General features: G+C 42.6%; 1 protein-coding gene across 1 annotated transcript; it reads right to left on the reverse strand.

Annotated features, from left to right (window-relative positions):
* Positions 1–5702: 5702 nt before the first annotated feature.
* Positions 5703–9728, reverse strand: LOC142996804 (uncharacterized). Its single transcript, XM_076147896.1, has 11 exons — positions 9645–9728; positions 8851–9000; positions 8523–8640; positions 8380–8430; positions 8206–8283; positions 8060–8116; positions 7894–7953; positions 7753–7814; positions 7459–7623; positions 7171–7355; positions 5703–7052 (listed from the first exon to the last, which is right to left on the reverse strand). The coding sequence occupies exons 1-10, from the start codon at positions 9701–9703 to the stop codon at positions 7196–7198; spliced, it is 960 nt and encodes a 319-aa protein (XP_076004011.1). The 5' UTR covers positions 9704–9728; the 3' UTR covers positions 5703–7052; positions 7171–7195.
* Positions 9729–12315: the final 2587 nt, after the last annotated feature.

Genomic DNA, 12315 nt, shown 5'->3' on the forward strand with positions numbered 1-12315 from the left:
TCTCTGTCTGAGTGCTTCCACTTGTCAGACTGGCTTTTTGCTTTGACCAACCACATCTAATGAGGAGATTCAAAGGGAGCTTCACTGGTGTTGCTGTTTGCTGTTTTGACACAGTGTCAAGAAATTTTATGTGAAAAATGCATGCAAACAAACAGTCTCTCTCTCTGGAGAAATTCATATTTCATGCTCGTTTGTGTCACTTTCTGTCTTCTGGCCAATTTATGACAGCGTCTGCTGTGCTTAGGTGAGCGGGGGTTTTGTTTTGTTTATCTCTGATCAACCACTATCTGAAGAGAGATGTTGTTATGGATACAATTAATGGTTCAATTATCACTTGTTGTTTACTTTGTTTATGCCACTACTTAAAAAATGCAGGCATTCTCTGGCTTTACGAGGTACGAGGACCCCGGGGGGCAGTTAGTCAATAAAATTCGTCATTGTGAAAACATCTTTGATCTTTGATGAGACAGCAGCTTCGGAGAGATTTTATCGGCCTAATAGTGTTTTCTCACGGTGTACAGTTTGAGAGAAACCACAGATGTTGCTAATAACATTCATGTTGGCTCAGGTTCACTAAGGTGTGTCACTGAGTAAGCACACAGTCATAGGGCATTGCCACTGTTGCGCAGTACCTGTATGATCTGCACCTCTGCCAGAAACATCCATATGTGTGTTTTAAGGAGAAAGTACAAGTGGATACGTTGTTGTTTTACAGCTACCGCACTGGATTCAAACCCAATTGTGACATATATGGGAAAATACACCAGAGAAATGCTCCAATTTTAGTCTTCAGTTTAAGATATTCAGTCCCTTCTCAGGGGACCGCAGCCCTGAGCAGAGCGTTCGCTTAGCTTGCGAGAGGCACTTGGATCGTTCTCCAGGGGTTTTGTTTCCGTAGGGCAAAATGCAGTCTGTTGTGTTGACTTTGCAGTTCAACAGTAGGTGATCTTTGCATGAGGCTCATTTGGAATGCAAACATGCTGATCCTGAGCTTTGCGGGATAATAAATGATCCTGTTACAGTGAACCATTTGACCTTTGTATGGTGGAAACTCTGCGCGGTCATAATTGACTGGCTTTTATTTAACGGGCGCCCCTGTCTGACACACAGACAGAGGCGGCCCGCTGCAGCAGTGAAGTCACGATCAATCCAAGTCTCCTGTCGTCTCTGTAAATAATCATGTTCAGAGAGCAGAAGCAGGACTGAAACATTTTTTGATGGATTCGTATTTTTAATATTTTATTCATAAAATGTATGTATTCACTTCGGTTTTCTGTAAAAGTTATTGTCAACCCTTTCGGAATTTCTCAGTGGTAGAAGAATAAAAATTCTGTTGACAAAACACAAAATGATTTCATGTATTATTTATGCGGATATCAACTTTGAAGATACAAATACACACACATACACACACAAAATAGGAGTAGAGATCTGACAGAAACCCTGAGACTGGCGGACGTGAACCCAGTGTGTCCAGGCGACAGGTGCTGCTGCTGACCGCTGAGGGACAGTCCATGACCGAGAATTACAGTCCTTGATATTTTGATCCCATGCAGCTTTAGATCACTATTAACAGCCCAGGTAACATTACATCAATACAGTGGTGCTGATATACAAGTCACAAATAAGTGTCAAGTCTTGGCTTGTCGTGCTGACTAGGAACTTAACTGGGGAGTTGAAATATGGCTTTGGGACTTAAACAGTAGGACCTGTTGCCAAGACGTGACACCAAAACAATGGCATGGCTCCACCTCTGATGTTTTGACTCATAGTTTTGTCACTGAAGGTCCCTGAGGCTTGTGGAGGACATTATTTCCCCTTATTTCCCCACACTTGCCAGTCACTTTTCGGTTCCCTTGCTGTCTCTTTTCCCTTTCACGTTTCCCCATCTATTCTCCTGTAACACTATGAATCATCTTATTGAATTGTTTGTTGAATTCTTTGGATGTAGCATTGCTTCATGAAGACAGCAGTAAGTGGAGAAAACAAACTCCATGAGTTCCAAGAGTAAATACAAAGAATATGACATACAAGTAAGAGAGCTGGTTAGACCCATTTCTCCTGGTGGCAAAGTTATTTTTCAAAGAAGGACCCGTCATGAAACATAAACGTTGAGCGCAGGATGCATGTGCAAAGTGAATTTTTAATAACAGCTCAAAAACAAGGATACACACAATACAAACAGGGATAATACAACAAGTGCAGCACACACGAGCAAAACCAAGGTCTCACAAAGACAGAGTGACATAGTGGAGTACATAAAGTGCTGGTGTGACAGAGTGCAGGTGAAGGTGATCAATAACACGTGTCTGTGAGTGGCAGTCCATGTGTGGAGAGTGGAGCGTGTGACAGGAGAGAACTTTATTTGGCCCATTGAGTTTATGAAAAGCCGAAGCCTTCTGGCAGTTGAGTTAATCCTGCTCTTATGGCTTCTCCATGCAAATAATCTGTCTGCCGTCTCCACTCCTAGTAAATAAGTAAATGTTCCCAAAACACTGTGTTTTGAGAAAATCAGTCGTTATTATGAACGTTAAAACCTCTTCACCCCCCCACCCCCTGACACAGGTTCCACTCACTGCGCCGTACACACACATCTGAGCCACGTGCATCTCACCGCTTAACTCCACAAAGCAGCCACATCGGGAGGGAATCCCAAGTGTTGCGAGAGAATGCAAAACCAATTGCAAGGAGATGCAAAAGCGCCGCAATGGAGAATGCAAAAACACAGCGGGGGGATGCAAAAGTACTCAAAGGTCGCGAAGAAAACAAATCCCTGAGAAAACAAACTCCTTCAGGCGGCTCTGTAATCTCAATAAGGCAGAAAAGCCTCGTTTTCCCTGCCGCCCGGCCTCCTTTCATCATCTCATCAGCACCACCTGTTTGTTTATCTCTCCAATAAATCACAACTTTTCTCCCTTTTCCCCCCAAGAAATCCTCCTCATCATCTTTTTCGTCCTAGTTACATCGTTCTCTTGTTTGGAATCAGCGTCATGTCGTAACTTTGCACCCCTTAATTTCGCTTGTGTGGTGTTTTGATGATATAGGAGCTGACACGGACAATTCTGCTATTGCAAATTCACTCACACACACATACACGCGCACGCGCACGCACACACACACACACACACACAAAATGTGTATGGTTGAAAATGCAGGAAGTAGCTGGTGGGTGGTGAAGGTGTTGAAATGTGCAATGTTTGCTTGTATTAACACTAGAGAGCATCATAACAAACACACACACACACACAGGAAACATGATTCGACAGCGTTTCATTGGAAGCTGAGAGGTGTGTGTGTGTGTGTGTGTGTTGTCTGCTCCTCCTCAGCCCGCGGGGTCTCATCTCATTTACACCGAGCACCAACAGCAACTCTGCCATAGAGAGGCACAGAAATGAAGCTTGTTGCACTGACTGGAGTGTGGGCCTGTCAGTCAACGCTAACAGCTGCATTAGTCATTTCAGTCAGGTACAAAAGGTGTGTTTTGGTGCCAAGATAGCTCAAGTCAGACAGGCATCCAGACAGTGTGCTGGAATAACAATATTTCATCACAGTAAAGTGGGAATAACAGGGGAGAGGATGAGAGGGTTAGCACGGTTGTGGGTAGAGGCGGAGCAGTGATGTTCTGACTTTTATCAGAAAGACAATATACATCTTGAGGGCTCTCCTACCCATCTTTGATCTGACAACTGTGACTCCGACCTCCCTCTCTCCCGCTCTCACACTCACACACACTCACACACACACACACACACACACACACACACACACACACACACACACACACACACACACACACACAACCCTTTCCAAATTCATTTGAATATAAATAACTTGCAAAAAAACACACAGCAAGGCAACGACACCGACACACAGTTGGCTTCTCCGCCAGTGTTCAGAGGTGAACAGCGGGTTACAAGCACACTCGGGCGGTGGTGTCCATTAGCATGTGCATGTTGCGTCGTGTGTTGTTGAAAAAGGCTTTTAGGCTAATTACACGACAACAGTGTGTCACTCCCTGTCAGGGTTTCTGTTTCTCCTCCCACATGCTACATGATGTACAGGGACACACTCTCCCACTTAAACTGCTGTTAGACATATTTTTTTTTTAAATTAAAAATTAAAGATCAAGGTTTTGTCAAAGAATTGCTTGTTCTTGTGTGTGTGTGTGTGTGTGTGTGTGTGTGTGTGTGTGTGTGTGTGTGTGTGAGTGTGGGTGTGTGTGTGTGTGTGTCCTTTTCTCCCGGAGCTAAAAACCCCATCAATCAGCCAATAAGAACATAATGTGACTGACACACTCTTCTTGAGTCATTGCTCAAACTTTGCTTGGCAACCACGCATTTCATTAAAATTCTTTCTGTCATCCCTCTCTATCTATTCAAATGCAGGATAAAACAGAATTTAGAAGACAGACTGTGCTTAATGTCGTATTCAAATCTGATCTAGCAGCGCCCTCTAACCTAGAATAGGGTGAACTGCAGGGTGACATAATTTGTTACAAGTGAAATGACACCAAACATGAACAGCCGTCCCTGGTATCCCTGTGATTTCTGAATTCATAGATTTGTTTTTTGTTGAATCTCAAATTCCGGTGGGTTGTTTCGCTAATCTAGACAAAGATTCTATGTACGCTGATCTCATTTAAAGTGCTACTGCAGTAATTTAGATATTTATTTAAAACATGTCTCAGAAATCGTAAAAGTGAATATGATATTCTTTTCACAAGTGAATAATCATTCTTTCCTTTGTGCCTAAAATCCTCCATGATTCAAACACTACAACCAACGACTGACTCATCTGATTGGCCAGTCATATTGATCAAGCAAGCCACCATGATTTACATTTACAACATGAAACCATAGCAACCATTGTGTTAGAGTTGGACACAGTATCACAACAATTATGGTGTCTGATGATGATGATGATGATGATGAAGACGATCCCAAAGCCCAGAAACAACCAACACTGAATATGAGTCAGTGGGAGAGGAAAGCTGGTGTCGGTGTCTGAGGCTGTGAGTTACTCAATCTGGGCAGTAGCGACGGTGAACTCTTGCTTTGGGGGACACACTCCGTTTGTTAACGTGCATTATTACAATGAAATGACATGATTGAATCAGCTCTCCATAAACACGCATCTGCATACCAAAGAAGCAGCTGCAGAGGGATGCAACCACTGTGTTAACATCCACATCCATAGTGCCATCAATGGCAATAACCGGCATTAAAGAACAAAATCAGTATCGCAATAACATGTACCTCCATGTTTGTACTGTACTTCCATGTTTGTACTGTACTTCCATGTTTGTACTGTACCTCCATGTTTGTACTGTACTTCCACGTTTGTACTGTACCTCCACGTTTGTACTGTACCTCCATGTTTGTTCTGTACTTCCATGTTTGTACTGTACTTCCATGTTTGTACTGTACCTCCATGTTTGTACTGTACCTCCATGTTTGTACTGTACTTCCATGTTTGTTCTGTACTTCCATGTTTGTACTGTACTTCTATGCTTGTACTGTACTTCCATGTTTGTACTGTACTTCCATGTTTGTACTGTACTTCTATGCTTGTACTGTACCTCCACGTTTGTACTGTACCTCCATGTTTGTAGTGTACTTCCATGTTTGTACTGTACCTCCATGTTTGTACTGTACTTCCATGTTTGTACTGTACCTCCATGTTTGTACTGTACCTCCATGTTTGTACTGTACTTCTATGTTTGTACTGTACCTCCATGTTTGTACTGTACCTCCATGTTTGTACTGTACTTCTATGTTTGTACTGTACCTCCATGTTTGTTCTGTACTTCCATGTTTGTACTGTACTTCCATCTTTATACTGTACCTCCATGTTTGTACTGTACCTCCATGTTTGTACTGTACTTCCATGTTTGTACTGTACCTCCATGTTTGTACTGTACTTCCATGCTTGTACTGTACTTCCATGTTTGTACTGTACCTCCATGTTTGTACTGTACCTCCATGTTTGTACTGTACTTCCATGCTTGTACTGTACTTCCATGTTTGTACTGTACCTCCATGTTTGTACTGTACTTCCATGTTGTGTGAAGTATAAGCAGCTTTGGAACTGTGGTTTCCTTTTCCACGAGTTTCTCCCTGCACAACGCAACACAAGATGGTTCGTACAACTATCCTGAGCAAACAAAGGTTCTCACATAACTCGAACTCTAAAAATGCACCTTCTTGCTTTCCACCATGTTGTTGAACGCAGACGCTTGTGCGTAAAGAAACATTGATGTCCCTCTGCCCCTCACACACGCTTACATCAGAGTGGAATAAATGTGATTAAGGTGTTTAGATGCCTCAATGGCGCAATTAACACCCAACTACTCTATTATGAGTGTAATCACATTATAATTGGATTATGAGGGTGCATGTAAGCGTGGCGCATTGTTTCTGCCCTAAACAGCCTCCCATATGTGTATGTGTCTTTCTCTTCTAATGTTGGTCTCTCTCCCACGGCTGTCTTTCTCCGTCTGCCTCTGCCCGGCTTTGGTTCTAACGAAATTAATTGAATTTGTGTAGAAATGCTGCCGCAGGAGCTGAGCGTGTTTCACTCATCACTCACAAGGCTCGCTCGCCGGGTTAACCTGAGCAGAGAGTCGAGATACCAGGCTCACAGAAAACTCCAGCATAAACAGTCGGGAAAAATTGTGGTGAAACTAAAGAGGCACTGTGGGTTTGGGAGCGCACACAGTGTATTCATGAACAAACACGCATTGAAAACGTGTTTAGTTTGAATAACATGTGTGATGGTGGAAGATCCTGGAGTGACACAGGGACCCCAAACCTACACAAAACACTGACCTCACATTCACCCATTCCCACACACCCACACTGATGGCAGGGGCGCAACATGCACGGAGCCAACCTGCATATCTGGCGCAGTGACGGGATTCCGCGTTTTGCTCAGGAGCACTTCGACAGGCTCTCCAGGAGGAGCCCGGAATCGAACCAGGAACCCTAGATGTCCGCTGTGCCTTCCTGAGCCACGTCTGTACGTATGGAGTATGGAGGATACACTGTGCAGCGCTTTAAGGAAGGACAGAAAGAAAGACAACATTACAATATGATTAAGAGAGGCATTTTCCCAGCCCAGGGTGCTGGATCAGTCAGTATGAATGACGGTGCTAATACCACCCTCACACACCTCACACTGCTGCCTGTGCTTCAGCCTAGTAAGGAGGAGGCATTAGGTGTCCAGTGTAAACAACAAAGTGGCTCAGTACAGCTGCAGCGACAAGTGATGTGAGGGTGGTGGTGGTTAAGGTGCCCACTCCGATGCTGACCATCAGGCTGATACGTCCTGCTGCCTGAAGGACTTTGCTGCAAAAGCTAAACACACAGACAAACACATGTGGAGGCAGAAAGAGGGAAAGCGCATTATAGCAAGAGAACAACGTTTAAAACACAATCCAGATAGAAGACAGAGACGCACCTTATTTCCTGAACTTTTGGAGCAATGGCTGCCACCGTTATGTTCTCACTCTCGCTGTCACTCTCACTCTTGTAAAAGCTCTCACTCTCGCTCTCACTCTCCTCCTCTGTGCCCGCTAGCTCGAGGAGAGCAGAGGCTGCCTCAAACTGCTCTCTGTACCTCAACCTTCAACAGAGCACCAAAGCAAGACATTTTAAAATCAAATGCTAGTACAGGTTGGACTGTAAAGACTTTTCTTAATGTGCTAACATATCTAAGTAACAAAAACAATGATAAATATATTAACATGTTTACAATGTGTCTTCCTCCTGGCTCTTTATGTGAGCAAGCATGTCCCGATCACTTTGTTGGAGAATCTACACAATAAAAACAGATGTCACAGTGTTTCCATAGCAATAGATGATACTATACAAGCATATCGTACGACGCTCACACCTTTATATCATCCAGAAGCTTCTCATGGTTGTTGTCTTTCAGTTGTATCGCCACGTAAATCTGTGGGACACGAAGACAAAGCGGAGTAACTCACATTCACACAAACACACGCTGATGTTAATGCTTATAAATGACCAACATAGCATCTTCATCAAGTTGTACACACCTGCTGGATATGATTGTCTTTATCCTGGGTGACTTGTTTGAGCTCCATTACCCTTTTCTAGAAAACAGGAAAAGAAAGTTTGATATTTTGCTCCACTGGTTGGTGAGAGAGAGAGTGACGCAGAGAGGTGCATGCTGGGATTCTACCTGACTTGCGTGCACTGATGACATAAGGGTTTTAATATTCCTCTGATTGTTTACATGTGAGAAAGTGATTTTGTCAATCTGAAAGAGAAACGCATATCAGTGGGACACGCAGAGGATCATGGGAACTGGCACTAGGCAACGCTGCTGGTGTTTTCATCCTGACCAAGGTCTTACCACTTTAGTCAATCTCCTGTTTCGCTCAATTAGATCCTCATTTTCCTTCACCTGCACAAATCAAAGAAAAGCAAATGAAAATTAGCCACTTAGTATTTACTGATAAGAAGAGATTAAAGGGTTGATTAAAAAGTGTCACTCACCAGGTCTAGAAAGCCAAGTTGTTGTATTTCAGAGTCGGCGTCCTGCTTACAAAGTCCTTTCTCAGCAGAGACCAGATCCTGATAGAGAGGCAACTGGCTTCTCATAGACCCAAGAAAACTGGAATACAAATGTGCATCATATGTTCAACACGCCGTGTAACATCCGGTCCTTTCTTCAGGCTTATAACTGCACCAATTTAACTTTTACAACACTGCTTCAAAGGACGGTCTCAAAGATGTTATAATAAGTGAGCTAATGATTTGTTTAGTGACCAGTTGCTAGAAAAGTTCATTAACGATATGCGACGATGATCTCTAGGAAACTTACTATTGAATCGATGTCATTAACCGGCTGATGTTGGTCATCTCGTCCAGATAGGCTTCTTCTTGTTCCATAAGCTCCATGTGCTCGTGTTCCTCGTGTTCCTGCATCTTGCACGAGTCGGCCTCCTGCATCTCCAGTGTGGTCTCCTCATACCTGCGTGCACACAAACACAACAACAAGAAATCACTTAGTGTCCTCTTGGCTTCGAGCTAACAGACAGAGGGGGGAATATATTGGATAATACTGTATAATCGTGCATTATGATTAACAAACTGGCTCCTTGGTGTTTGGGCACCACTGCTTATAGTTTTATGGTAATCACTCAATCCAAAGAGCTCAGGAGCCAAGAGAGGAATATCAATGTGCAATATTGTGTTTTCAAAATAATGTTTTCGCAAGATAAAGACAAAATTATCCCTGTACAGAATGTTGTTTTTATACTCATTATCAGGGTTATACATCCATGTGACATCTACATCTACATGAACAAATACATAACACACAGGTCTCTCTGCAGGGGCACAACAGCTGTAAATCTGATCTAAATACAAATGAGCAAATTGACCCCAATAGAAAATGGTAGAAAACAATCAAAACTCCAGTTGCACAATGATGAGAACTTCTAGGACCTCAAAATGTTCATTATCAGAATACCAAGTGCAACAAATGATCAAACCTAAGCCGCAATCACTTATATATGTACAAGGAGTAATGATCTCGTTCTCTAGAGAAACCGTTTGTTTTCTCTCTCTAATCGTGTCCTGTCCTGGTGTCATGACTGACTTGTAATCACTCACAGTTTCTGAGGTCCAGTCCTGTCAGGGAGGATTGTGTCGTTCTCATTACGAGACGCCATTTCCTTCTATTCGTGTGAGCTACACATAAAACGTGCCGCGCTTAAAAACCATTACGCCAGTGACGTCACCGGCGGCCGAACTGGACTTATAGTTTTGCAATGATTTCATCGAATACACTCGTTTTCTATTACATCATTGAGAATTTTTTAAAGTGCGCGGCTTAGGTGTAACAACAATAACGTTTTATCATTATAACTTATGTCTAGGTGCTCTCTCGGGATGTTTACACCTCATTTGTCCGTATTGTCTCCTGAGACGCTGGAGTCTACCTGAGGAGGGACAAAGTACGTCATAAGTAAAGTCGTAGGTTAGCTTAGCATTAGTTTGTGGCGCTGGTCTGAAAACACACAGACACCAGTGATATATTGGGTTGCCATGTTTGACTTAAACAAGTAAACGCAAACTACTTTAGGAGGGAATCAGTACGATATCTACCCAGTTGAAACGGAGTGTCTAAAGTTACAGAAGGTGTATCAGTGGAGGCTTCGGGTACGATATACCGACTCTCGCCTCGGTTGGGTGGAGGCGTCATACTTTACAGGCGTAATGGTGGTCTGAGTGGTTGCTAGGGCAGTTGCTATGGGGCGTCAGGCGGTTGCTTTGGTGGGGTATGTAGGAATAAAAACAGCTGGAAGAGATGCATTAGTTTGCAATCATTTTGAACGTTTTCTTTATTTGTATTAATTCATTGAAGATCCTGTTTGAATAAAGTTGGATACCTTGAAAAGTATAAAAGTCATTAAAATTCTGCTAATGCCTCATGATGTGACCATTTTTAAGTTGGTTGGAAGTTTCTCCCTGAATGTATTAAGAACTAGTTCAGGTTTCAAAGGATGGCAATTTAGAAAGAATGTGAAAGATTGTATGAAGGCGCTGGCAGAGGTGAAGGTTTGGAACATTTCATGGTTTTCCCCATTATTCTCGGGTCTTGAATCTTGAGTCTTGAAAGGTTGAATGATTCAGCATGTGGAATAATCTGAATGTGAAAAGTGGGAAGAATATGAAGAAACTAGAGAAGGGGAGTTTATCGTATGTTGCTGATAGTTTCAGGGTGAAAGCAGCAACAGAAGAAACTACGGAGTGTTTGCTGCAGGCCCAGGACCTGTTGATATGCTACTCTGCGTATTTGATAGATGTTGTGGAAAATATTCTCAACAGTCTGCAGTTTCTTACAGCTACTTCCTCAAAGACAGTTTCACAATTGTAATTATAATCTGCTGACAAGAGTGTCTTGTTCCAGTTTCAGTCTATGTAAGCATTATGTTATGTCCCATTACATAGGACATATGCTGTGGTGTTCTGGCTGGTTGTTGTGGAATTATAGGCAGTTGCTATGGTGTATGGGATGCTAGGGCTTTTATGTGTGTCTTTATGTGTGTCTATGTAAATACAGTATGTGAGTAGGTCTCTGTCTATATCTAGAGGTCTCAATCTGTGGGTGTGTGTATGTGATGTGCATATGAGAAAAGCCATACACACCTGCTTCCACATCATTAAAGGTGTGTTTGTTTGTGAGAGTGTGTGTGTGTGTGTGTGTGTGTGTGTGTGTGTGTGTGTGTGTGTGTGTGTGTGTGAATGTAAATGACATTTCAAGGTGAAAGAATAGCCTTGATTTGATTAGATTTGTTTTGAATGGGAATTTTTCAACAAAGCTGAGAAATGTATTTCATTAAAGTTTGAGATCTTTAAAAGTATGAAAGTTATTAGAGCACTTTTTTTAAATCATTATCAAGCTGGTTTGACCCACAAGTTTGTAGAACTAGTTTGAACTAGCCGTAATGATTAAACTCACTCGCTCATCTACATACATCCAACCACCCTGGGCTCCCTCACCCCTTCCCCCTGCTCTGACCTGCTTGGTTGTCCCTATCGGCCCACATCTGCATTCACTGTCAGATTTCCTCCAGCTGTCATTTTTTTAGGTTTACTTTTTTTTCACAAACCTTCTGTCTCAGCACAAACCTTCTGTCTCTAAACCCAGAGTTCAACGTCAAAAACCTCAGTGTTCCAATTTACCCTGTCAATCTCTGCCTTCTCTTGGTTCCTGTTTGTGGTTCTGAGACACGCACACTCACTCACACGCACACGCCCACACACACACTCACACTCACACTCACACACATACACAGACACTTATTTAAAAGAGAGTTTATGCTTCATTTTCAAAGGATGCCAGTTTTGGACATAAAATCCAAGAATTTGTGGTATTTAAATTAGCCAAATGGTTGAAGGTTGTGCTTTGTGAGCACCTCCAGTAATGATGATAAGAAGTGAAAACCACATTGGGTGTGAAATGAAAATACTTCCCTCCTTATGGATTTACATAGCATGCTGGGAAGCCTGGCGGAGGAGACCAAGTGAGACTTGCCGAGGTGTGTTTTGAGTGTAACGAATCCAAACACCCTGCCTGCCAAGCAAACCATATCTCTTTAGACTAGTTTTCATTTACACACAGTCAAGGATTTATTAGAATAAAAAAGTAATAAAGTGTCATCTTTTATGATTTGTCACCCGTCACATTTATGAATTCTTTCACTATCATTTTATTTCGGCTGAATGGAATACTTAGTAATAACTCTTGACTGTAAATGCATCTTGCGGGGGTGGAGAG

The sequence above is a fragment of the Genypterus blacodes genome, unplaced genomic scaffold (assembly GCF_046128005.1).
Source record: "Genypterus blacodes isolate CSIRO-AG114 ecotype Tasmania unplaced genomic scaffold, CSIRO-AGI_Gbla_v1 ptg000039l_1, whole genome shotgun sequence".
Lineage (NCBI taxonomy): Eukaryota > Metazoa > Chordata > Actinopteri > Ophidiiformes > Ophidiidae > Genypterus > Genypterus blacodes.